At 37.0% G+C, this 27,729-nt stretch overlaps 1 protein-coding gene across 3 annotated transcripts in view; it reads right to left on the reverse strand.

Moving 5' to 3' along the window:
• The window catches only part of TSEN15 (tRNA splicing endonuclease subunit 15), a gene marked incomplete at both ends in the record, with an annotated part of 31,369 nt that extends 15,801 nt beyond the window's left edge, over positions 1 to 15,568 (reverse strand). For 2 of the 3 annotated variants that reach the window (XM_079697119.1, XM_079697120.1), the window contains 3 exons: positions 12,748 to 12,883; positions 13,161 to 13,242; positions 15,446 to 15,568. In XM_079697119.1, the coding sequence (XP_079553245.1) occupies positions 12,748 to 12,883; positions 13,161 to 13,242; positions 15,446 to 15,568 (341 nt within the window). Of the gene's footprint in view, positions 1 to 11,024; positions 11,153 to 12,747; positions 12,884 to 13,160; positions 13,243 to 15,445 lie in introns of those variants that run through there. The other variant, XM_079697121.1, reaches the window with a different exon arrangement.
• Positions 15,569 to 27,729: the final 12,161 nt, after the last annotated feature.

Here is a 27,729-nt window from a genome sequence, read left to right on the forward strand (position 1 = left end):
AGATGGAGGGAGTTACTTAATCTCCTCAAATCCCTAAAACTTGGTTTTGCACTAACCACTGGTCATTTCCTATATCCTCGTAGATTTGTATATTTTAATTGATATCTTTAGAGAAAATGGAAACAAGCATTACAATTCCTAATACTCTGATTCAAATAATTTTCCTACCTTTTTTTTTCAGGATATACCAACATCTCCCAAAGTGGCAAAACACTGGATTTAGCTTTCTCTTATCTTTGAATTCCCTAACCCCTTCAGCCTCTCCTGATCTATTGCTTACCAGGAGAAGGGGTACTTTTTCCATATTTTCTATCTCTGTCTCTCCTTCCTTCCCTCCCCCCTCCTTCTCCCATTCCCATCTCTCTCACATCAACACACACACACACCCCTAATCCAGGGCTTTCTCAGCAGTTGCAGGCACGCCCTCCCTCTGCCATTACTAATATCCCGTTTTAAGGAAACATTTGCAGTTTCCATGCTCTCTCAGACCTCAATACCTTGCTCATGTTATTACTTCTGTTAGGAACATCCATTCCCAACTCCATTCCACATGGAATGCCTACACATATTTCAAACAGCTCATCCTGCAGGAAGCTTTCTCAACCTCCCGCACCTCCTGTACCACCAGCCAAGGTTCTATCTCCTCCTTCTGCAATCCTCCTCAGTGCCTCGTACACGTCTCTCATTACATTCATCACGATGGCTATAAATGTCTGTCCGTCTCAGCTAAATACTGTGAGCATCTTGTGATGTTTTGGATCCCCTGAGTCCAGCACACAACAGACGCCTAGTAAAATGAATGAGCAAACTAGAAAATGCTGGAGTAATATGCAATTTACTTTTTTATCCTTTCCCCCCAAACCAAAACGTGCTTCTTTGACTCTAGATAGTCTATAATTATATTAATATTCATTTATATTCATTACATTTAATGCTTAAAGAAAAAGTATAATTATATACATTCATAGTATTTTTACTGAAAGTTATATTATTTTAGTATAAGAACAATAAATAAAATTTTAATTTTTCCTACACATCTCAGTGTTTTAAGATATGGGTTCTTTTTCTTCTCCCCATAAAAACACTGGTACAATGAATTTAAAAATAAACAGTTGGGGGCTTCTCTGGTGGCACAGTGGTTGAGAGTCCGCCTGCCGATGCAGGGGACATGGGTTCGTGCCCCAGTCCGGGAAGATCCCACATGCCGCGGAGCGGCTGGGCCCGTGAGCCATGGCCGCTGAGCCTGCGCATCCGGAGCCTGTGCTCCGCAACGGGAGAGGCCACAACAGTGAGAGGCCCGCGTACTGCAAAATAAATAAATAAATATATAATAAAAAAATAAACAGTTGGTCTACTTTATTACCTGGGTTACTGCTGTGATAACACATAAACAGCTAATAAAATATTTTTAAAATAATCATGACCTTTAAGAAAAGAAAAATTACTATTTACAGTCTTTAAAAACTGTATTTAAAAGCTACATTAATTCCAACAAAGAAAAAAGAACTGCAATTCATTTGATTCAATGTAGGAGGAAGGAAGAATGTATTCTTTTGAAACATTGAAAACGTTGACAACAATGCTGTAAGAAACAGGTTGATATGGCTTAATAAGCTAAGCATCAGATTTAAAAAATCACAGGCTAGAAATCCTAACTTTGGCTCTGAATGAATTGTCTTCACTTCTCTTAAAGCATAAATTGTACAAGAATCTTGCCAAAAGAGTTCTGATCAAACCAAATGACAAAAGTTCTTAGACTTTTAGCCTTATGGCTGCTGAACTAGCAGATGACCAATTTGGTATATGGAATGTTGAAGGCTTTTTTCTAAATTTCTAGAATAATATTCAGACTGGAAGATGCTAAGAAAGAGGATATTTGGAAAAACTGCCTCTCAGATAAACTGGCTGAAGGTACCTCTTTTAGAGAGGTTATCAATCACCACACATCAAAAGAAATGTCATAAATTTGTGGAAGTGGGGGGGATAAAATGGTCATTGGACAGGCTCCATCTTCACATAAACTATCCACTATCCTTCTCTGGCACTGAGAAAAGACAGCCATTTATAATTTAGTTGGGTTTAAAAGGATGAATGATTCACTGGTATTACTAAGCAAGGAAATATCGTCCTTTGTAACAAAGGAGATTTATAGAGCATTTCAAAAAACAGTATCTTAACTGTCCCTGAATCTCATGATTGTAGAGAACACTTTGCTCAGCTTTTTTTTTTTTTAACTTACGTATAAAAGCAGATAAACTTAAACTATGGCAACTGGGGTTTCAGTTTTCAGCACATCTCTCATATTTTACCGAAGAAACTAAATTGACATTGAAATTGGAAGACAACATAAGTTCTATCAGAAAACAAACAAACAAACAAAAAACCCCAAAACTGATAGCTAAAAAACAGAAAAACATTTTTTCCTCACAATTTGGTATGAGTCCTTGTGTCAGTTTCTTAAGATATTTTCCCATTTATAACTACCTATAATACTAATAATTACAGAAGCCTGTAAAACTATTATCCTAACTTTGTTGTAATATACTTCACACATTTAGGGACACTCAACAAATATCAATGGCAGGATGGTCCAAAGAGAAGCTAATTAAGCCATGTGAACATAAATTTGACTTCATTGGCTTCCTTAGCTCTGAAAAAGGCCCCTGTCTTTCATTAGCATTCCTCTGGTTGTCTCATTTTTAAATTCATCAGATCTCTTTGACCTCTGTGAATTTATTACTATGATTTTATATCATCACGAAGTCTGGGGAAACTGTAGTCATACCTCTACGGTCACTGACCAAACCTGCTACATGGATTCTGAGATTCACTTTAGTAAGAAACAATCTAGAGTACTTTCCGTATGCCATCCGAATGCATAACTTACTATTTTAAAATGTAAGCTAAAGATTATTTTACATTAGCTTTAGGAAGTATTTTTAGATGAGAGAAGAAGGAGCTGTGTCTTTCCCTTCAAGAAACACAAACAACTTCATACTCCATCAACATAATTTTCCCACTAGGTATCAGATATAAGCATTTTACCAATTCTATTCTGCCACTGGAGATCAGCAAGTAGTATTAAATCAATATTTTCACAAGGGACCAGTATACATAAGACCTTCTGAGCCTTGAAAAATATGCCAAAGTGTTTTAACTATGAGCAAATATTATGCATAACTGCTTTACAGAAAACACCAATCATAAACTGTACTTTTGCTCAAAGTAATGCATTCACTCACTGCTATTCAAATACACATTTGCTCTGTAATGGAATCTGTCTGTACTCTTGCCAGAAACTATGTACATAAAATCACTAGGTCCAAAGCCTGGGAAAATAAATAGGAAATGGATACAAAAACTGTTTGGGCATTCTTAGAAATTGACGCAGATATAACATTAAATGTTGTCTAGATTTGTTACCTTTTAAGGAGTCACCAAATACATATACATCATAAAATAAATAATGGAAAGCATACGCCTTGCAAATATATATGCCATTCTGCCACTCAGCAGTCAAGCAGCAAGATAGCTACTGCTGTAGTTTTAAGAGCTACAGTGAGATTATTTATTGTTATCACTGGGGAAATATTTTATAACTAAGTTGTAGTTAACTATGTAAATGATAGAGTGTGGTCCAGTATTACAAACAACAGACTCCAAAACTTGGGACTTCAATAAAGAAGACAGCTATCATGCCTTAATGTGTAATATGCCCTTTGTAAATAACATGAAGTCGCACCCGCAGCAACTGCCAATTCCTCTGGCTCTCAGGCTTTGTATACTACCCAGATTCCCTAGTAATAAAAATGTCATTTTAAAGTTTTTGAGGAATAAAGAGCATTAAAAAAAAAAAAGCACTATAATCAAGCAGCTAAGCAACACAGTCTAGGATAGTGATCTACAGCTGGTTAGCTCCGGTTGGTTGTACAGTGTGTAGAAAGTAATTTGTTTCTAACAACAAAGCGTCAAAGTTGGCAGGTCATATTTTAATATAAAATTAATATTCCCCATAATATATCACCATTCTCACCTACGCCCATTCTAATGTGCTTTCTTGAGTGACAGTCAAAGGGGGAAGTCAGCACTAAGAGGTCCTGGGAACAATATATGAACCAAAGCTCTACTGTATCTGTGCTGCAGTTCAAGGGAAGTGGATTAGAATCATAGGCCAGAACAACAATGACAACAAAGGTTAAAACCACCAGTCAAAGCTAGGCATTAAGCATCAATGCTACTAAGATCACACAGAGAGGTAATCAGACATTATATGTTGCCTGATGAAAGAACAGACTACCAGCTATAGTCTTACTAACATGATCCAATTGCATCTAATCAAGCTGCTGGTTTCAGCTGCCAATTTACAGAAAATACAGAGGACAGGGAGACATGCTGAAATGCACCGTGAATAACTGACAAACCCAGATTATGGGAGAGTATGCATGTCAAACAGCCCAGGTTCTTTAACAGAAAAATTGTAAGGAAAAGAGAAGGATAGAGGCAAAACCCACAGATCAGGAGTTGGTAAACCAATGGTCTATGGGCCAAATCTGGACTGCCCTCTGTTCTTGTAAATAAAGTTATAAAAACCACACCATTTGTTTATGTATTGTCTAGGGCTGCTTTCACCATAACATGGCAGAGCTAAAGAGCTGCAATAGAGCCCAAATGGCCTGCAAATCCCAAAATATTTACTATCTAGAGCTTTACAGAAAGAGTTTGCTGGACTCTACTGCAGATCAACAGAGATTTACAGGATATAACCAAAAACATTTTTTAATGGGCAAAATTTGAGATGTAAATAAAGAAGTGCTTTATTTGTAGAAATTAAGTTGATTTTAAAATGTATATAAAAAGTAAAAGGGGCTTCCCTGGTGGCGCAGTGCTTGGCAGTCTGCCGGCCGATGCGGGGGACACTGGTTCATGCCCCGGTCCGGGAAGGTCCCACATGCCGCAGAGCGGCTGGGCCCGTGAGCCATGGCCGCTGAGCCTGCGCGTCCGGAGCCTGTGCTCCGCAGGCCACAACAGTGAGAGGCCCACGTACCGCAAAAAAAAAAAAAAAAAAAAGTAAAAGGACATTACATGCCTCCTGACAAAAGAACAGACCACCAGCTACAGTCTTATTAATATGATATAATCAAGGCCCTGGTTCCAGTTGGCAATTTTCAGAAAATACAGAGGACAGGGAAATGTTGAAATGTACCATGAGTACACCATAAAATAGTATAGCCAAAATAAAAGTTATTATTATAAAAGTAAGAATAACGGGAAAGGAAAAGGTAATGCTTAGGACAGGGCACACTCAAGTGGTTCTGGGATGGCTAGAAAAGTTCTATTTCTTGACTTGGTGGGTTACAAGTGTTCAAAATGTTTGCCTTGTAACTCAATCTATGCATTTATATTATGTAGTTTTCTGTATCTGGTTTTATTCTACAGTAAAAGATTTTAAAATCACCAACAAAGTAAGAAGAACTATAGCTATGAGACTTTGTTATCTACTATGAATCTTGGCACAACTCATTTAATCCTTTATTATCTTTTGGGAACAGTAGAGCATAAATAAAACCACATTTTTAATCTAAGCTTTTTATATGTGAAATTAGGATAAAACAAGTACCCTATATACCACTAAGGATTTTAGAGCTGATGAAACGAGAGTATACATGTGAAGGTACTTTGAAATTCTGTAACTTCTCTACAAATGCAAAATACTCTTATAACCACATGGAATAACCTGCAGCATCACTCCCCTGCTTAAAGCCCTTCAATAACACCATCCATGTACCAGTAATTTTTAGAGTTCCTTCTGGAAACCTAGGACTCAACAGACATGCTTCAGGGGTAAGGAATCATGTATATTGTACAGACTGTGCCTTGCACAAGGATGCCAGGTACAAGTGCGTCTGAAATCTGATTTATGGTGCTTGCCAAACCTTGAATCCTGGTGAAGAGACTTTTTCTGTATGTCCAGAGGGAGTCCCTTTTTCTAATTCGCTCCAAGGCATGTTATGAGCTAGCTATAGCCCTGTTCAAAGGTCCCCCCATACCTTCTTTTTGTCAAACAATAACAACATAAACTGTCTGAAAAGCTTCTGCATCATCAAGATAAACATGAACAAGCACATCTTATATTTGTATTTCCCTGATTACAAATAGATTTGAGTATTTGAGTTCCTCTTCTATGAACTGCCTGTTCACATTCTTTGCCCATGTTTTTCATTTGGGTTGTTCTTTTCCTTGAGGCACAGAAGTTATTTACAAATTCTGAATTAATCTTTGTCACCTATATGTCAGTAAATCTCTTCTCCTAGTCTATGGAAACTTATATATTGTCAGTGGGACCATAAACTGATAACCTTCTGGAGAGCAGGTTAGTAAGAACCAGTAAAGATGAAGGTATAAATGCTATATGTCCCAGACATTTCACCTCTAGGTTTCTACATTAGAGAAACGCTCATACATGAGAACAAGGATATACTTACAAGGCTATTCATTACAGTACAATTTGTAACAGCAAAAAAGTGAAAACAGTGATGGCCTTCATGATGTACGTAACTCTTCCCGCCTCATTCCCCATCCTTCCCTTCTTTTCTCATGAGTTCTATACATTCATTTGTTCATTAGCAGCCTTAATCAATGCCATTAATCACCTACTCTGAACTAGATTCTATGCTAGGCAGGCAGGCACATTTAACTACTTGCACTTGTCCTACTAAAACATGGTATCTTACAACTTTCAGGAGGCTTTTTCTGTCCTTCTTTTGGGTCCTGACACAACCTTGTGTAAAGTACTTATCATTACTCCACTACCCTTGTTATTCAATTACCTAACAATAAAATAAGTGGAGGTGGTCCCAAATTACAGTTAATTAAATCTCTGAACAAAGGACAATTCTGTTTTTACCAGATCTCATCTAACAATTACCAAAAAATGAAATAAAATTTATTTTCCAGCCAACATTTAGTGCTAGAACATTACTTTCAAGAGAATGTCTTAAATACCACATGCATATGTGGAATCACACACACACACAAAATTCATAAATACAGAGAACAGAATGGTGGGTGCCAGAGGCAGTGGGTGAAATGGGTGAAAAGAGTCAAAAGGTATAAACTTCCAGTTATAAGATACATAAGTCATGGGAATGTAGTGTACAGCATAGTGACTACAATTAATAACACTGTATTGCATATTTGAAAGTGGCTAAGAAAGTAGATCCTAAGAGTTCTCATCATAAGAAAAAAATTGTTACTATGTATGGTGATGAATGTTAACTAGACTCATTGTGGTGATCATTTCCCAATACATGCAAATATCAAATCATCATGTTTTATACCTGAAACTAATATAATGTTGCCTGTCAATTATACCTCAAAAAAAGAAAGAGGCTGTCTTGATCAACACGGCATTCCTAGCACTTAGATCAGTTCCTGACACATAATTGTCTATAAATATTTGCTAAACTAAAAAGTCCAAGCAATATTATCTGACAGTAATGATATTCAAAAGTGAACACAGAGTTATTTATTTTTGTAGATCATTTATTATCAGATAAATTAAGAGCTATTTGTTCTCTTAAATTTAAAAAAAATGTATTTTTTTTAAGGTGAGCTACCTTCATAAATTCCTACCCAAATACTTTTAGGACTTGGCTTAATGAATTTCTTCCCTATACAAGGCTGCCAAAGCTTCAAAGTCAATAATTTTCTCTGTGTTACTAATGAAGGAAAATTCCTACATTAACCACAAACGTCTGAAATTGCAGCATCTCTGTTAGATATGTAACATTTTATATACAAAGTACACATAAAAGTAAAAATAGATAAAAGTTTGCCTACTACCTAAAAATATCACTCCTGTTAAAAACTGAGGAATGAAATCAAACATACACACACAAATCTTTGCTAAAAGGTTATTTGCATACTTTGAGTTGAGAAAAGTTTATGCCATAAAAGGCATTAAATGTAATGTGTATTGGGCCTCATTTGTGCTATTTTGTGTATTATTATTCCACTGCATAATATAATTATGAATATTTATATAAAAACAAAACACATAGACTTAAGCCCTCTGAGTTATTAAATTCAAGAGTATAAAAATGGATTACTAAGTTAACCTTCCAACTAATTCTATTTAAAGAAGAAAACAAACTTAAAAAGCTAGAAAAGCAATAATCACCAGTTGGGAAAAACTAGAAATAAATAGGACACAAACTTATTCTAGACCTATGAAATGATTTGATTCAAACAGTCTATTGATTTTATTTTTTAGGATTAAATTCAGGTAAACTCTAAATGGTAGTTCCTTCTCCAAACAAATAACATATTAATAATACTAGCTAGGATGATATTTGTTAGAGTAATTAAAAGACACAAAGGGAGAGATTTAAGGTGAATTATTAAGTCTTTTAGACAGAAGCATTATTGGAAATAATGCTAGTAAAATTGTTGTGTGTTGATATTCAAACACACAGAAAAATCTCAGAGTAAGGAGCCTCTCAAAGAAGGGTATAAATAGCCTGATATATCAAAAAACAATTCTCAAACAAGTCACACATACAAAAAATATTTAATAGAAATCTAAAAATTTAATATAAGTTTACACAATACACACAGTGAAAATAACCAATTATGGTAGCTTTGATTTGGAAGGGATCTTACATGTTATCTACTGATAATCTATATCCCTCAATAAAAGACAAAAAAGTGAAACTCAGAAAAATTAGGTGTGTCTCCAATCATCAAAGAAAATGTTGTGTCAGTGTCAAGACCAGAACCTAGGTCTTATGGCTTTGGTCCAGTGGTCTTTCTATTAAATCAATATGCATTTATCATAGAGAATTACGAAAGGAATAGGTGTTTATCAAAGTGCTTCATGTTACAATTTACGGTGCTCTGTCCTCTTCCCTGCGTGTAAACCCACTCAGATACACCTATGTCTTCCTCTGTCCTTTCTACCTGCCCCACAGACTCAGAGGTTCAGGTGTTCCTCCTCTAGCTCAATATTAATCTCTTCAACTAGTCTGTTGAATCCACCACTCCCCACCTCTCAAGAATCTTGCTCCATCAGTAATTAGCTTTACTCCTCTATGTTCAGACTTTCTCTAGGACAGTTCACAGGGCAGCTGGCTTCCCTCAGAACAAGCAAGTCAGAGAGAGTGCCTGACAGAAACCATAGTCTTTTTTTTTTTTTGAAGTATAGTTGTTTACTATATATGTGAATCACTTTGCTGTATACCTGAAAATATATATATATGTGTATACATATATACTTTTTCAGATTCTTTTCCATTATAGGTTATTACAAGATATTAAATATAGTGTTTTGTGCTATACAGTAGGTCCTGTTGTTTATTTTATATATAGTAGTGTATATCTGTTAATCCCAAATTCCAAATTTGTCCCTCCCCTCTTTCCCCTTTGGTAACCATAAGTTTGTTTTCTATGTCTGTGAGTCTATTTGTTTAGTAAATAAGTTCATTTGTATCATTTTTTTAGATTCCACATATAAGTGATATCATATATTTGTCTACCTCTATCTGACTTACTTCACTTAATAGGATAATCTGCAGGTCCATTCATATTGCTGCAAATGGCATTATTTCATTCTTTTTTCATTCTTTTTTATAGCTGAGTAATATTCCATTGTGTGTGTGTGTGTGTGTGTGTGTGTGTACACACACACACACACACACATATACCACATCTTCTTTATCCATTCATCTGTCAGTGAACATTTAAGTTGCTTCCATGTCTTGGGTATTGTAAATAGTGCTGCTATGAACACTGGGGTGCATTATCTTTTAGAATTAGAGTTTTCTCTGGATATATACCCAGGAGTGCGATTGCTGTATCATATGGCAACTCTATTTTCAGTTTTTTAAGGAACCTCCATACTGGTCTCCATAGTGGCTGCACCAATTTACATTCCCACCAACAGTGCAGGAGGGTTCTCTTTTCTCCACAACCTCTCTAGCATTTATTGTTTGTAGATTTTTTGTTGATGGCCATTCTGACTGGTGTGAGGTGATATCTCATTGTAGTTTTGACTTGCATTTCTCTAATAATTAGCGATGTTGAGCATCTTTTCATGTGCCTATTGGTCATCTGTATGTCTTCTTTGGAGAAATGTCTATTTAGGTCTTCTGCCCATTTTTTGATTGGGTTGTCTGTTTTTTGGATATTGAGCTGTATGAGATGTTTGTATATTTTGGAAATTAAGCCCTTGTTGGTCGCAATGTTTGCAGATATTTTCTCCCATTTTGTAAGTTGTCTTTTCGTTTTGTTTATGGTTTCCTTTGCTGTGCAAAAGCTTGTAAGTTTAATTAGGTCCCATTTGCTTATTTTTGCTTTTGTTTCCATTACTCTATGAGATGGATCAAAAAAAAGAATACTGAGATTTATGTCAAAGTGTCCTGACTATGTTTTCCTCTAGGAGTTTTATAGTATCCAGGCTCACATTTAGGTCTTTAATCCATTTTGAGTTTATTGTTGTACATGGTATTAAAGAATGTTCATTCTTTTATACATAGCTGTCCAGTTTCCCCAGCACTGCTTATTGAAGAGGCTGTCTTTTCTCCATTGTATATTTTTGCCTCCTTTGTAGATTAATTGACCATAAGCATGTAGGTTTATTTCTGGGCTTTCTATCATGTCCCATTGATCTATGTAGCTATTTTTGTGCCACTATCATACTGTTTTGATTACTGTAGCTTTGTAGCATAGTCTGAAGTCAGGAAGACCCGTATTCTGAAAAATGTAAGAAGTTGATGGAAGAAATCAAAGATGACACAAACAGAAGGAATGATATACTGTGTTCTTGGATTGGAAGAATTGATATTGTTAAAATGACTATACTACCCAAGGCAATCTACAGATTCAGTGCAATCCTTATCAAATTACCAATGGCATTTTTCACAGAACTAGAACAAAAAATTTTCAAATTTGTATGGAAACACAAAAGACCCCAAATAGCCATAGTCTTTTATAATCTAATCTTAGAAGTAACATCCCATCATTTTTGCCAAATTTTATTTATTGAAAGCAAGTCACTAACTCCAGACCACACTTCAGGGAAGGGAATTTCACAAGAGTGTGACCATCAGAAGGCTGGATTATAAGAAGCCATCTTAGAGGCTGCCTGCCACAGCTTCTAAAGAAGAAAAGCAAAAAGGGAGACTTGTTAACCAGATACCAGGACTTCTTATGAAGCTACCAATTAGGAAAATGTGGTATTGGCACAAGGATAAATATATTGACTAATGGAATATAAAGAGAGCCCAGAAACAAATCAATGCATAGAGGGAGCTTTGGAAAATGACAGAGATATGTCGGACAATAAGGAAAGGAGGGAATATTCTGTAAACGGAGGTGGAGAAAAATGGTTATCCAAATGAAAATAGGGTTCCTAGCCTTCCTCTCATACCATTAAAAAAAGCAAACTTTAAAACTCTTAGGAAAATATAGGTGAACTTCTTAGACCTTTAGACAGGAAATAGTTCTTAAATTAGATACAAAGATATTGATTATTAAAAATGGATAAATAGGATTATATTCAAATTAAGAACTGTATTCATCAAAAGATGCCTGAAAGACAGATTTTAAAGCTCAGAAACACAACCAAAAGGATTATTATCAAGAATATATAAAGAACTCCTAGAAGTCAATGAGAAAACTATAAGCAATCCAGTAGGCAAAGGATATGAAAATACATTTCTCAAGAGAGGAAATATTAAATATATAAATAAATGTTCAATATCAGAGAACTGCAAATTAAGACCACAATGAGATAAGCCATTCAACTGACAAAAATTTAAAAGTCTGAGAATACTAAATATAAGAGACCACACAGCTTCCAAAGATCTTGTTTACATTGCAGGGGAAAGTATATTGAGGCAACCACCTTGGAAAACAGTTTGAAATTACCCCCTGAAGTTGAACATTAGCAACACTCCATCATCAAGAGAGTAGGTGTGAAAACTGTGGTACAATCACACGATGGAATGCTATATGGCAGGCCCCCACCTCCAAAATACACAATAGATCAATGTTAGCAGTATGACATTAAGTACATAAAGTGAGCCTCAAACGATTACCTTTTTATAAAGTTAAAAAGATCTAAAATGAAACAATTCCCAATGAACATGAAAAATACAGTAATACTTTACAGTAAATGAACACTTGTTAAATACTCATATTTAACTTATTCCTCAAATAACCAAGAGTAAAGCAATGATCCCTGTACCCCAAATTCCTTTTAAAATATATTACTACCTCTACAAATGCTTTGAGAGGAAAGGAACAAAACCTCCAAATTTTTACAGTCATTGAACAGCAGATTATCTGAAAATGTTAACAATATGTGGCAGACACATTGCAAGAGGGAAAAATCAAGATTGTTTTTAACCACATTCCTTGCTTCAAAACTTTCCAATGTCTGTCTCTACAGAATCTCTGTCATTAATTAAAGCCAACTTGTTGAAGCATCTGTGATATATCAATATTAGACAGAATATTAAGATATTTTATTTTCAAAGGAAAAGTGTAAATGACAAATGCTCTGTTTGTATCTGTATGTAAGTGTACACTACTGTGACCTGGAGTTAACTAAAAAAGTGGAAGATAAAATTTTACAAAATGTATACAAATACTATATATATATATTACTACCTCTAATTTAATGATTCCTAGCGCTTTATCCAGGAAAGGGACTAACCTGTTAAACAAAGATCAAAATCACCTGCCCACCTGTTATGGCTGAGGGAAGCACTGACGGGTGTAGGTACCACAGTCTGTAACCCTTCTCCTTCTATCTCAGTACCAAGAAGGCAGATGAGCTGGAGATCTGGTAATCCCACACAGTTTACTTCATGCCAACTTTTACCTGAAAGTGCATCATTGAATGGACAATAATGTTTACCAAAAATAAAAGATAAAAATTCCAAACACCTACCTAATAGCTGAGCAAACATCACTTATAAAGCTATGTCTCCTTATCATTCTAGTATTTTCTGTTACCCAGTAATTCCCAATGTAAAGGAATAAAGAAATCACAACAGTGACAAAATTAATAGCAAATGCATAAACGCTATATGCCAACCCAACTCCTCATCCCCCCAACACCGCCCTAATAACAAAACAATAATAAAACAAATACTTACTCTCCATGAGGTCCAGGTAAACCAAGAATGCTATATAAACTTGGGTGGCATCTCCTATATCTAATTCCATCATTTCTAAATACTGAAAATCAAAATGTAATTGTCAAATAGAGAAGGAAGAATCTCTTAATATTTTCTTTCAATCAACAACTATTCATTAAATAGATAATATATAAGACTCTCTTATAGGTATAGTGGGAGTTACATGGCAATTAAGCCCTGATCCCATCTCTAAAAAACTTATGGATTGTTAGGGTAAACACACGCACACCTGCAATTGTAGGTAAATAAAAATACATGACAGTAAGTGACTAAAAACCAAGTGAGTGGAATAAAAAAACATGACACAACAGGTCAAAGGAGCTCCACTCAGGTGGCTTGGTTGGTGAATGTTTCCTGGCAGAGGTGGGATGCAAATTGGGCCCTGAAGGACTTGTCATGTATGATTTGAATAAATAGAGAAGGTAGAGTAACAGTGTGAGTAATCACACAAAGGTGGGAATAAGCAACACATATTCAAGGGCCTATAAAGAAACCTATCTGCCAGGAGTAGACATTTTTTAATAGAATTTTTGTTGGCGCATGTTAGTGGGAGCCTCTATTTCCCTGGTCTCTAATTTGCCTGTGGAGAAAGTCTGCAAGAAGACCACTCCTGGCCTCTCTCCCCACCCCTGCTCACTCAAGAGTAGGGAGTTATTTAATTGTTGGTTTTTAAAGGACCAAGCAAGCTGCTGCTGCTTTCAGACTGTTGGTCAGCACTGAGCAAACATTCTTCAGGGGCCTGCCCCTGCAAGAGAAGCCTGAGGTATTCGAGTTATGTCAGTGACTAGGTGGGGAAGCAGAGACAATGCAGAAGTGAGGCGTCAGCAGACCTGCCTGGGTGCAGATCTGAAGTCACACTTCCCCATCGGTGTCCTCCTAAGTGTGCACAGGTACAGGAAAAGAGGGGTGTTATTAACTGTCCTCCTCAAACCTTAAACATGTTTGAAAATGACACTAAAAAGGCAACTGGGGACCAGGTGGCAAGGTCTTGATGGCCAAGCTAATAGTTTGAATTTTACCCATAAGGAAATTCTCTAAGCATGGGAATAATATAATCAAAATGGTGTTTGAGGATGATAAATCTGATACTGCGTTACTAGATCGACCTAAGTAATTTTCAAACTGAATAATACAAATGCAGAAGTGAAAAATCAAACAACCAATATAAATAGTAACATGAAATCTAGAAGAAGTTTTTAAAATTTGTTACTGTTGTTCCACTTATTAAACACTTAGGTAATGTTTACTATATGTCAAGTGCTTTACCAATATTAACTGATTTAATCCTGTAACAACCCTATAAGGTTAGTACTATTCTTATCCCCATTTTACAGATGAGAAAACTGAGGAACAATGAGATAAAACAACTTGCACCAAAAAAAAAAAAAAAATCACAAAGCTGGTGACAGAACCAGGATTCAAACCCAGGCAGTCTAACTTTGAGTTCATGCTCCTAACCACCATGATCCCTCTCCATGTTTTGGTTCTTTTATGGCACTGAATAACACCTCCATGCTAGTGTTTGTTTTTCTCACCTTGAGGGGAAATAAGGGGATCAGAGCAGGAGGATAAAATCAAGCAAGAGAAGATGAAAAGATCTTCAAATTGTTCCTTTTCTGGACTGTTTTTAGATTATTATCTATGAACTATTGCTCTCCAGCAGAAGACTGTAATTCTACTAAAGTTACTAGACCAAAGTATCTAGTCCCTGATATTCCTACAAAAACCCTTATATCCATTCACTATCCGTTCATTGTTTGGGCCATGACTGGTACAGGGCAGCAATTTGCCAAGCAGAGGCAAATGAGGATTGTGCCTAAACCTTAATCACTGTAGACTACTACATCTTATCCATGGCCCACAAACTGTTTTGCTTGGTTACTGTGAGTATTAAATGAGACCATCCCCGGAACGAGCCCTAAGACAGCAAAATTCAGATTAGTGGAGTGGTTACTATCTGGCCTTGAGGGGCGGTGTATTCAATGTTGTTCCCTCCAGCTAAGAATGGTCTGAGGGAGGGGGAAGGGGGCGGTGTCAGAACAAGAGTTCAACTCATTTAAACAAACAAAAATAAGGTTGCCTGCAGCGGGCAGTGAGCATAAAGGATCCCCTTCGGTGAGGTTCGCGCGTAAACGGCGATCCCATGCGGCTGGGAGTCAAGGGCCCAAAGGGGAGCACGGCCCGTGGGTTCCGCCTGGGGTAGAGGCCTGGACCGGCGCCCTGCTCCTCTCGCGCCTCCTGACCTTAGGGTGCGTGCCCATCCAGGCGTCCTCGGGGGCCCATGAGGGGGCGCCGCCGCCGCGGTCGCCGCTCGAGCGCACATCGCTGCAGCCCGCGGTCGGCTGGGACTCGCCGCTCTCCTCCATGCCCTGCTGTGAGGTGCGCCCGTGGTGCACCGCGCTGCGCTCTCCGCGCCCGACCAGAAGCAGAGACGCGCGCGTTTGGGTTCCGCTTCCCAGTCGTCCCATGCGCTGGCGCGGGAGAGCTCAGATGCTGGGAGGACAGTTCTGTCAGCCCCATCTTCAGACAAACGTAACTAGAACCTACGCAAACGCACTCCCCTTTCGGTCTGCGCTTATTCAGATCTGGGCAGATGCTAGCGAGAAGAAGGTTCAAGAATACCCCGAGTCCAGAAGCCCTTAATTCTCCTTATGTCAGCGCTGTTTGCAGCTCTGCTGAGAAAGTGGGAGAGACTTAAGGCTTCTTTGCCGTGACATGTAAGCTTAAAGTGTAGAAGTGGATGAGATCTCCAGAGAAGAAAGTGGAAAGGAGAAAAACCAGACTGCCAAGGACCGTATTTTTAGGGTGGACCGACCTTTCAGGATTAGAGGAGCAAGAGTAAACTCGAGTTGTTGAAAGTAAACACGAGCGGTCAGAAAAGTAGGATGCAAACCAGCATAGCATAAGCATGTGACGTGGAGGTCAAGGCCGAGGAGTTTCAATCAGGCAGAGTAGGACATTTTAAGCATTTACCTAAATCCCTAAAGTGAAATGGGGGGATGCTAGAAGTTGCTCTTATGCTTTCACAGTATCCCTCTTCTTGAAGTGTTGAGAATAGACCTTAGGGGTCAAGGGTGGAAGCAGGGACTGTTTAGGACGTATTGCATTAACCAAGGCAAGAAGTGACTCTCAAGAGTCAAAGTACCAGGCAGGGATAGAACTTCTGCTTCCAAATATGACAGACTAAGACCCTACTGGACTATCCCCCAGCAGAAAACATAATACAAAAAGCAACTACCAGAATGCCCTGGAATGCGAACAGGAGCATGACTCTGGTGGGGAGGGCAAGCTTGCTTGGAGAAGGGCAGATGAGGAACCATAAACAAAAGTTGCCCTTTCATTGGAGTTTAGCTTGGAGCTAAGTGCAGTCCAGGAGGCAGGCTCTTTGGCAGCAGGGGTGCATGTGGGAAAACTCCCAGTTTTTCTTTTCTGGAGAACCAAAAAAGTGAAGCCAGGAAACTTTGAATGCTGAAGAAATTAAGAAATCCCAAAAGGGCAGGAGCCAGAGAGAGGATCCCCTAACTCTGCTCACATCTCTGACAGATCCTGAACCACCTGAAACAGAATTACAGCAGTTCTGTTAAAAACAAAAGATCTGAACTGAGACTAGGGTTATCCTCAAAGAAACAGAGTTTACAGTTCAAATTTAGCCGAGAAAATCACCTGCTAATGCAAAGGAAATAACACTCATCATAGAAAAGTAATAGAATCCAGAACCTCCACAACTTATTATTCATAAAGTCCAAGATATGATTCAAAACTACTGACAAACGAAAATCAAGAAAGTGGATCACATTTTGTAGAATCTGACCCTGAGATGAATCAGATGTTGAAACTGACAGATAAAGATTTTAAAGTAACTATTATAACTATCCTCAATGAAGTAAAACAAAACATATTTTCAGTGAATGAAACTCTCAGGAGACAAAAAAAAAAAATCTCATCAGAGAAAAAGAAAAAAGAATCACATGGAGGTTCTGGACCTAAAAATTAAAGTTTCAGAAATAAAAAAAATTTCACTGGTTGGATTTAACAGCCAAATGGAAATTACAAGGAAAAAATTAAATGAAATTGAAGGTAGAACAGTCATGCAAGAAATCATCCAAGGTGAACAAGGAGAAAAATGATTTTTTAAAAATAAACAGAGCCTCAGAGACCTGCCACATGATATCAGTCAATCCAACATACATGTAAATGAAATACCAGAAAGAGAAAAGAAATAGAATGGGATGGAAAAAAATGGAAGAAATTAAAAATTCCCCAAATTTGATGAAAGAAATTTGCAGGTACAAAATGCTAAATGAATACCAACTAAAATAAACACAATGAAGTCCATGCTGAAGTCAAACTGTTTAAAACCAGATAAAAAGCTTGAATGCATTTTAAAAAATGCATTACATATAAGAAGAAGTGCATGAAGATTCATAAATTGCCCTAGAATGTATTACATTTGAATGAAGTCATTAACCTTTGCCTCTACAAGCAGCTGCTAAGCCCTAAAGAAGCAAATGACACTGAAATTAGTAGGCTCCTTGAAGCACTGAGCACTGACACTAATTCAAGTAATTAGAGGTAAGTAGATCTTTCTCTCTCACCTCTAAAGATCCCAATCAGTTCAGGTGATGGTACTTATAGAAGCATTTAAGAGTGTTCTGTTCCTCATATGAGGAAAGGGGAAATTTTATAAATCAGTAAGGAGATCCAGTGGAATTAGGTACTATGTGAACAAAGCTCAGACATCTTCAAGGGAAGATTTTCAACTTCAGAAAAAAAAAAAAAAAAAGGTGTATGGGGCAGGGAGGTTAGGGAATCCCAAAAGTATACAGAAAGAACCATAAACTGAAAAAAAAAAGCAACAGGCTAATGCTATCCTTTGGCAAATAGATGAAGTTCTATTGCTTAGAAAAAGCATGGTATATTTAAGCATAAATATTAAATGCTTCTGACTTTTGATGTCATCTTCTATTATAAAGAGTTGAAGAATGAAAATAAAATGTCTTTTTCCATTCGTATTAAACAATGGAAACATAAGTCTTGGTGATTGGGAATGGTTAAGAAAGAAAACAAAATATTTAGGACCACTTAACCTAGTGTTTAAAGTATAGTCAAAATGTCTGTTGTGACAATCTAGAGTAAAATCCACCAAGGACAGGTTAGAGTTTCAGCTTCTGATAGACTGAAGAATTTCTCCTTTTATAAATGCTTCAATGGTTCACTATATCAGAGAACCAAAGTGGTTAGGAAAAAAGCTAGATAAGTAACAAGTAAAATTCCCCCTGAGTATACTGGGTGAAATCAAATTCAGTGTAATCTGGCACTTGCTCTACTGATTTCCCTTGTATCTGAGCCAGACCATTTTATTCCTACAAAAAAGTCTGTAATGTTTAGGCAGAGACATTAATTCAGTTAGAGTCTCCAGAGGAAAAATGAACTTTGAATTGTGATACGAATGTTTAGCGTGTTAAAAAGAAAAAGCTTTGACACAGTATTGTATAAGACAATGATCTCAAGCTGAAAAATGTAGACTAGCATTCTGGATCAGCTTTTAATTCACTGATTGTAAGAATGTTCTTATATATCTCATTCCTTGTTTTGTACACAAAGCATACAATTCCCCATTCTCTGTGTTTCCAGGAGAATAGGTGAGATGTTTATACTTTTAGTAAAATACTTAGAATGCTATGATATTTTACTATTCATATGCATGAGCATGTATGAAAAATCTCATACATATAGAAAAGAATTCAGAATAATCAAAATATGTTCTCTCCAATTTCTCATAAATTTAAGAGTGCAATCTAAATTCCCCATTTAAAAAATCAGAATATAGTATATTTAATTTTTTAAAATACTGCTTACATTTGGGAAAAAAACAACAAAAATAAGGTACCTAGAATAAAAATGAGCAAACCCTTTGTGGAGAACATTATAAATGTTATTGAAGCTCATTAGAGAAGTATATCTGTCCATTAATTTAGGTCTTCTCTAATGAGCTTCAATAACATTTATTGGTCAGTTTGGGGCCATCTTTATAATACTGATCTATAAATTGTATAAACTGTAAATTTCAATCACAGTCCCAACAGGGATTTTCTAATACTTGATAAACTGATTCTGAAATGTGGGCATAAAGGGCCAAAAATAACCAGGACCCTTCTGATGAACAAACTGAGGGAACTTATAAAAGTCTGTAATTAAGAGTATGTGATATTTCTACAGGGGTAGATAAACCAACAGAATCAAGTAGAGAGTCATACAAATATGGACAGAGATGACATTGCAGACACAATGCAGAGTTGAGGCAATGAATACATATATGTATACATATACATAATATATATGTACATGTATATTCATATATATTCATATACATATACATGTGTGTATAAAAAGAAATTGGATCCCTAATTGCACCATAAACAAAATCTGATTTCTTCTTTTTTTTCACTCTTTTTAAATTGAGGTATAGCTTGATTTACAATTTTGCATTAATTTCAGATGTACAACATAGTGATTCAATATTTTTATTTTTATACATTATATTCCATTTAAAATTATTATAAAATAATGGCTATATTTCCCTGTGCTGTACAATATGTCCTTGTGCTTATTTATTTCATGCATAGTAGTTTGTATCTCTAAATCTCATACCCCTATCGTACCCCCACCCCCTTCCCTCTCCCCACTGTTCTCTATATCTGTGAGTCTGTTTCCGTTTTGTTATATTCATTTGTTGGTTTTATTTTTTAGATTCCAAATATAAGTGACAACATATAGTATTCATCTTCCTCTGTCTGGTTTATTTCACTAAACATAATACCCTCTAAGTCCATCCATGTTGTTGCAAATGGCAAAATTTTATTCTTTTATATGGCTGAGTAATATTCCATTGTATATATATGACACATCTTCTTTATCCATTCATCTTTTAATGGATGCTTAGGTTGCTTCCATATCTTGGCTATTGTAAATTATATTGCTATGAACATTGGGGTGAATGTACCTTTTGGAATTAGCGTTTTTGTTTTCTTCAGATATATATCCAGGAGTGAGATTGTCCCATTATATGGTAGTTCTATTTTTAGTTTTTTGAGAAACCTCCATACTGTTTTCCACAGTGGCTGCACCAATTTACATTCCCACCAACAGTGTACTAGGGTTCCCTTTTCTCCACATCCTTGCCAATATTTGTAATTTGTAGACTTTTTGATAGCCATACTGACAGGTGTAAGGTGATATCCCACTGTGGTTTTGATTTACACTTCTCTGGTAATTAGTGATGTTGAGCATCTTTTCATGTGCCTATTGGCCATTTGTATGTCTTTTTTGGAAAGATGTCTATTCAGGTCTTCTGCCCATTTTTTAATCAGGTCGTTTTTTTCTTTTATATTAAGCTGTTTATATATTTTGGATTTTAACCCCTTATTGGTCATATCATTTGCAAATATTTTCTCCCATTCAGCAGGTTGTCTTTTCACTTTGTCAGTGGTTTCCTTTGCTATGCAAAAGCTTTTAAGTTTAATCAGGTCCATTTGTTTATTTTTGCTTTTGTTTCCTTTGCCTCAGGCAACATGTCCAGAAATAAATAAACAACAACAAAAAAGAAATAAACCCACACACCTATGGTCAATTTAATCTACAACAAAGGAGGCAAGAATATCCAATGGGGAATTAGAAAATGTTCTAATTTCATTCTTTTACATGTAGCTGTCCAGTTTTCCCAGCACCACTTATTGAAGAGGCTGTCTTTTCTCCATTGCATATTCTTGCCTCCTTTGTTGTAGGTTAAATTGACCATGGGTGCATGGGTTTATTTCTGGGCTCTCTGTCTTTTTCTGTGCCAGTACCATACTGTTTTGATTACTGTAGCTTTGTAGTATAGCCTGAAGTCAGGGAGTGTGATACCTCCAGCTCTGGTTTTCTTTCTCAAGATTGTTTTGGCTGTTTAGGGCCTTTTGTGTTTCCATACAAATTCTAAAATTATGTGTTCTTGTTCTGTGAAAAATGCCATTGGTATTTTAATAGGGATTGCACTGAATCTATAGATTGTCTTTGGAAGATTGTACCTTTTTTTCTTTCTTTGGATGATTGTACCTTTTGACTACCTTCACCCATTTCCCCCATCCCCTGCCCCAGCAGCCACCAATCTACTCTTTGTTTCTATGAGTTTGGCTTTTCAGATTCCACATAGAAGAGATCATACAGTATTAACCTTTTTTCTATCTGATTTATTTCACTTAACATAATGCCCTCAAGTTTCATCCATGTTGTCACAAATGGAAGGATTTCCTTCTTTTTTATAACTGATATATATAACATCATACACACACACACACACATATAGAAATTGCTGGATCATATGGTAGTTCTATTTTAAATTGTTTGAGAAACATCCATGCTGTTTTCTGTAGTGACTGTACCAATTTTTATTCCCACCAACAGTGTACAAGTGTTCTCTTTTCTCCACATCATTGCCAGCACTTATCTCTTGTCTCTTTGATGATAGCTATTCTAATAGATGTGAGGTGATATGTCAGTGTGGTTTTGATTTGCATTTCGCTGATGATTAGTGATGTTGAGCACCTTTTCATGTACCTGTTGGCCATTGTATATCTTCTTTGGGAAAATATCTATTCAGGTTTTTTGCCCATTTTTAATAGGGTTATTTGGTTTTGTTGTTGGTGTTGGTGGTTGGGTTTTTTGTTTGTTGTCTGTGTTTTTTTGCTATTGCATTGCATGAATTCCTTATTTATTTTGGGTATTAACCCCTTATCAGATATATGGCTTGCAAATATTTTCTCCATTCTGTAGGTTGCCTTTCCATCTTGTTGATCATTTCTTTTGCTGTGTAGAGGCTTTTTAGTTTGATGTAGTCCCACTTGTTTATTTTTCATTTTGTTTCCTGTGCTTTTGGTGTCATATCCAAAAAAATCATTGCCAAGATAAATGTCAAGGAGCTTTTCCCCTGTGTTCTCTTGTAGAAGTTTTACATTTTGGGGTCTTACATTTAAGTCCATTTTGAGTTAATTTTTCAAGTGGTCTAAGATAAGGGTCCAAGTTCATTCTTTTGCATGTGAATACTATTTAGATTTCCCAATACCATTTATTGAAGAGAATATCCTTTTCCCCATTGAGTATTTGTGGCTCCCTTGTCAAATGTTAATTGGCATATTTCTGGGCTCTAAATTCTGCTCTATTGGTCTATGTGTCTGTTTTTAATGCCAGTACCTTACTGTTTTGACTACTATAGCTTTGTAATATAGTTTGAAATCAGGAAGAATGATGCCTCCAGCTTTGTTCTTTCTCAAGATTGCTTTGGTTATTCAAGGTCTTTTATGGTTTCATATGAATTTTATGATTTTTTTTCTATTTCTATAAAAAATGCCATTGGAAACTTGATAGGGATTGCATGGATTCTATAGATGGCTTTGAGTAGTATGGACATTTTAACAATATTAAGTCTTTTAATCCATAAAGATTTACAGTTCCATTTATTTGGGTCTTCTTCAGTTTCATTAATGTTTTATAGTTTACAGATCTTTTACTTTCTTGGTTAAATTTATTTCTAAATTTTTTATTGTTTTTGATGCTGCTGTAAATTAGATTATTTTCTTTATTTCTTTTTCAGATAGTTTGTGGTTAGTGTATAAAATGGCAACTGATTTTTGCATATTGATTTTGTATCCTGCAACTTTACTGAATTCATTTATTAGTTACCCCAGCAGATAATAGAGTTTTGCAAAAACTGTGTAATCTACTCCACTGTGGAACCTACTTCTGCACCAAGCTTTATCTACAGACTAATTAAATCTGCACTACATCTCATACATATAAATTACTGTTTTCATATGTTATACATGCAGTTATGATTAACAAAATATACATTCTGTTAGTATTTTTTAATTGAAGTATAGTTGATTTAAAATGTTGTGTTAATTCTGTTAGTATGTTTTAGAACCAGCCAAGATCAGGGGAAATTCCATTCTCTTTGCCAGGCCATAATTAATTAACAGGCTCTTTTTGTAAATCAGTAAGGAGAACACTCAGAAAACGAAAATACACCCAAGAACACCAGCAACTTTCCATCAATCCCATCTCATCCCAGAGAAAGGGCAATGTCAAAAAGTCCCTATGGCCTATGCAGGATAGTCCAAGAGTCTCCTTGCACACAGTGGCTGAGGCCAGAGCAGATCATGCCATTAGGTACTTTTGGTGGTTACCAAAAATACAACTACTGTCATGTGCAAGGTCTTATCTTCTTTTTCTTTATATCCAAAAAGGGTCTTCATTCTAAAAGGTATTAGGAACTATTGTTTTAGATAATAAAATGAAGAACTAAATGCTTTTATATGCTCGTAAGATGTTTTTATATGTTGAAAATAGAATGGTATTTATCTGTTTAAAATAAGATATTTAACCATGTAAATTCAAAATTACTGAGTTTTAAAATTTGTATATTTAAACTAAAATTTTGGTTTTGATACTTTAATCACCTGAAACCTGCAACTGCCATATGATTGTGACCATTCAATATCTTTAAAAACAGATGAATATTTGAAAGCATTATGTAGGCTAACTATACATCAGCTATTTAGCTCATTTTTTTTCCATTTTTAACTGAATTTTTGGCTTTTCTAGAAATGATTGTCTATATATGATAATTATATAAAAATCATGTAATATTCCAGATTTCTCTCTTCCCACTTCCTATCCTACCTGCCAGTCATGCTGTACTCATTGTGATTTCTCATGTGCTGTGTTCTCCCATTCTTTTGCTTTTATAGTTCCATCTGCCTGAAATTCCAACCTCTTCCTACCCTCTGCCCACTGGCATTTTCCTAAAACATGCTCCTCATTTTTCAATACTTAGTTCAAAGGCATTTCTTTAATAAGGCATTTCCTAACCACCTTCGTGCCCTTCCTTTTCCACCATAAGATGTATACCACTTTATTACATTTATTCATTCATTGGATGTATCTTAATTATCCATGCATTTCCAGCACCTGTGCCTTGACACAGCAGGCAGTGAGGAAACCCTGAAACAAATAAGCGAATACAATTTAAGAAACATATCTAGTCTTTTCAAATGAAATAAAGGCATGTATTTCAAATTTGTGTAAATGTGTTTGGAATTGAAAAACATTTTCCTATGGTGACTATTATATCATTCTTGGATGCAAGCCAGAGCTTAAACAAAACTTTGAAAGTGGAACAGTTTAATTTTAGCCCTTTCCATCTCGGTCACGGCTCTTTTTCTCCCTCTACCTTCCCATACCCTTTCCCCCTCTTGGACTTGGAGGCCTCAAGCCCACATATCGGAAATCCACAGGATTTGCTTTGTCATCAAAGGGTTCCGTGCTCCAAATGAGGATCCCGTTCTGTTCCCTTCATCAAAGCTTCTTGTAGTGCACCTCAGTTTAGGTTCTGAGATTACAAACTCTGATTTAATTCACACAAATGTAGGAATGACAGAAACTATTGCCTAAGATTCTTCTCTCAAGTGTTTTTGTGTTGAAATTGGCATCATTGTCAATTCAGATGAATGTTTACATTGTAGCATTTTAGGCAGGTTAAGAAAAGGGAATAAAAGATCCAAGTAGTAAAAAAAAAAAAAAGATATTTCGGTGCAGGAAAAACTATCCCTGTTGATTCATCCAAGAGACTCCCTTCTCCAACTCTGGCCCAGCAGGACACCAGGGCAGGACACCTTCTGCTCCTTTCTCTAGAGAAGAAGGATTCAAACACTCAACAGCCAAATGACTGACACTTAGTAATTTCATAAATGTTTGTGGAATGAACAAATAAGGCAAGCATTTAAAAATGTTTTTACATAGGAAGAAACTGATGTCCAGAGAGGTCAAGTCTCCAAAGTCACACATATAATAAGTGACACGTGAGACAAAAATTTAGCTCCAACTCTAAGCATCCATTTCTCTTTCTAGTGTGTTACTTCTGCCCCAGAGTCATTTATTTCCTCCTCTTCTTGGCTGCTGGAGCCACAGACACCTCAAGACTCTTTCCTGCAAGAAGCCCTCTGTCCACCTCAGAGGCCCTGCCCCTGCCACAGCTGTGCTGAGAATGAGAGGCAAAGAGGTTTTGTTGTCCCTGGGGAAAAACTAAGAGGGAAGTTCCCTGGGCTGGCACTGTGGAGAGGGGAGGTGAGCAAAAGTGCTTACTTCTAACATGCATGCAAGAACTATGGGGGACAGTCTGTTAGCAGCAGAGACAAGGAGATGCGTGTGGCTTTCAATTCAACAGGTTTTCCATGGAAAGAGCATTATAAGTGATGAATATTTTGAAGCATAGTTAGCTTTTATTTTTAAATTCATTTTTACAAATTAACTGTTTTATAACATTGATTCTCTGAGGAAAGAAAATTATCCAAGACTTGCATCACTGATTTCTAAAGAACTTGTGGCATAAATCTGTTAGGAAGATGAGGACTCAACTTTCCCAGAGCTTCCCCTCCTCGCTCCCCACCCCTCAACCCCTGTCTTTAAAATGATCCACTGTTACCTACCCTATCATGCCCTCAATCTCCTCAGTGACTAAATGAACACTCTAAGTTGACTAAAAGTTTTAAATAGGTGTTTTTCAAGGTGCATGGCTGTGAAACTTGATTTTATCTGTAGACCAGGCCTTAATTATTTTAGAACTCTGCGCAGCTGATTTCATTAAAATGTCATTTGGGGTCATACAGGGCGCAGCACCAGTGTAGTTTTGGTGCCTCATTTCATTTTTCGAAAAAACATGGATTTGGATAAGCTTTGGTAACAGAAGTGAAATAAGACAGAAACATGGTTCCCTAGCTTTAATGCCCTGCATTTACAAATGCAGGGCATTAAACCAAGTTTTGCTGAGGAGTGGGGATCTTAGTCTTGAAAGATGAGGGAAACAGGCCAAGAAAGGGAAAGAAGGAAGACAGAACAACGTGGAGATGGTCTCCATGGAACCTTTTGAATAGTCCCTCCAGCAACACGTCCCCTGCATAAGTGGCTGGCGTACATGCCTGTCATGACACCTCTGACAGGTGTTTAACTCTCAGCCTGCCCTACAAAACTGAGAGGGAGGGCAATTCCTGAAGGAGGATGGAGCACAAGGAAATGTCTGCAGGCCATTACACATAAAAGTATGAATGTTAGCAAAGAGGTTAGAGCAGGAGACAGAGATTTGGAGGCTGCAATCACCCTGGGAGAACATGTAGGGCTAGAAGAGTAGTACACAGTGAGGGGGCTTGTACCCAAGTAGACTCAGAGGAGACCAAGGAGGAGAGATGACACAACAAATCCAGGAAGGTGAGAACTGAAGATAGTTCACTGAATCTTCCAATACTGAGGTCATCTATGGCTTTGCCAGAACAACCTTAGTAAAAAAGTGGGAAACCACATGCACTGTGGTAGGAGAGATGGAAAATGAAGAAGTGGAGAAAGCAAGTATAGAGCTCTCTTTCAAAGGGGCTTGGCCAAGAGAGGGGATTTCTAGAAAGAGAGCCAAGATTTTTTGTTTTTTAATTCTTTAAGGATAGAAGATGACTGATTGAGTTTTTCTTTTATTTCTTTTTTTAGTTTTCTTTCTTTTCTTTTTATTGATTGACTGATTGATTGATTGCTGCATTGGGTCCTCATTGCTGCTTGCAGGCTTTTTCTAGTTGCGGCAAGCAGGGGCTACTCTTTGTTGCCGTGCACAGGCTTCTCACTGCAGTGGCTTCTCTTGTTGTGGAGCACAGGCTCTAGGCACACGGGTTTCAGTAGTTGTGGCATACAGGCTCAGTAGTTGTGGCGCATGGACTTAGTTGCTCCGCGGCATGTAGGATCTTCCTGGACCAGGGCTCGAACCCGTGTCCCCTGCATTGGCAGGCAGATTCTTAACCACTGTGCCACCAGGGAAGTCCCCTGATTGAGTTTTTAGCTTGAGGGAAAAGAGCTGATGGAAAGGGACAAGTTGAAGGTTCAGTAGAGTGGAGATAAATGGAGAAAAGTCCTGGACTAGAAGGGAGAGGATGGGATCAGAAGCTCTGTCATGAATAGGCACCTGCAAGTAAGCAGTGCATTGGTAGGGATATTAATTAGAGACAGGGGCGTTTAGGGAGTTCAGTAAAGGAGGTGATATTCTTCTGAGGAAGGGAGGGGGTGGAAGGAGAGTGAAGAAGGTGTCTAATAGTTGCGGAGAAGTTTGGATACAACTAGTAAAAAGACCGTGTAGGGCAAGCTGGGATTGGAGGTCATCAATCCATCCTGCACACAGATAAATTAAAGTCTACACAATTCCACAGAGAAAGAACTCCAGATTTCTTTACTAGCTTTCCTCCATTATGTTCAGGATTAAATATCCTTCGATAGTGTATCCTAGCAATTTCACTTTACCTGCTAATTTACCTTCCCTCCTCCTTCCTCCTTCCTTATACTTCTCCTCCAGCATGTACAGATTTTCCCTCTCTTTGTGACTCTTTGTCACTTTGGGTCATTAAGGAGAAAGAAAACCATCTAAGTGAATCTCCTCCTTTTTTTTTTTATTAGTTTCTGCTTT

The sequence above is a fragment of the Hyperoodon ampullatus genome (assembly GCF_949752795.1).
Source record: "Hyperoodon ampullatus genome assembly, chromosome: 2".
Classification (NCBI taxonomy): Eukaryota; Metazoa; Chordata; class Mammalia; order Artiodactyla; family Ziphiidae; genus Hyperoodon; species Hyperoodon ampullatus.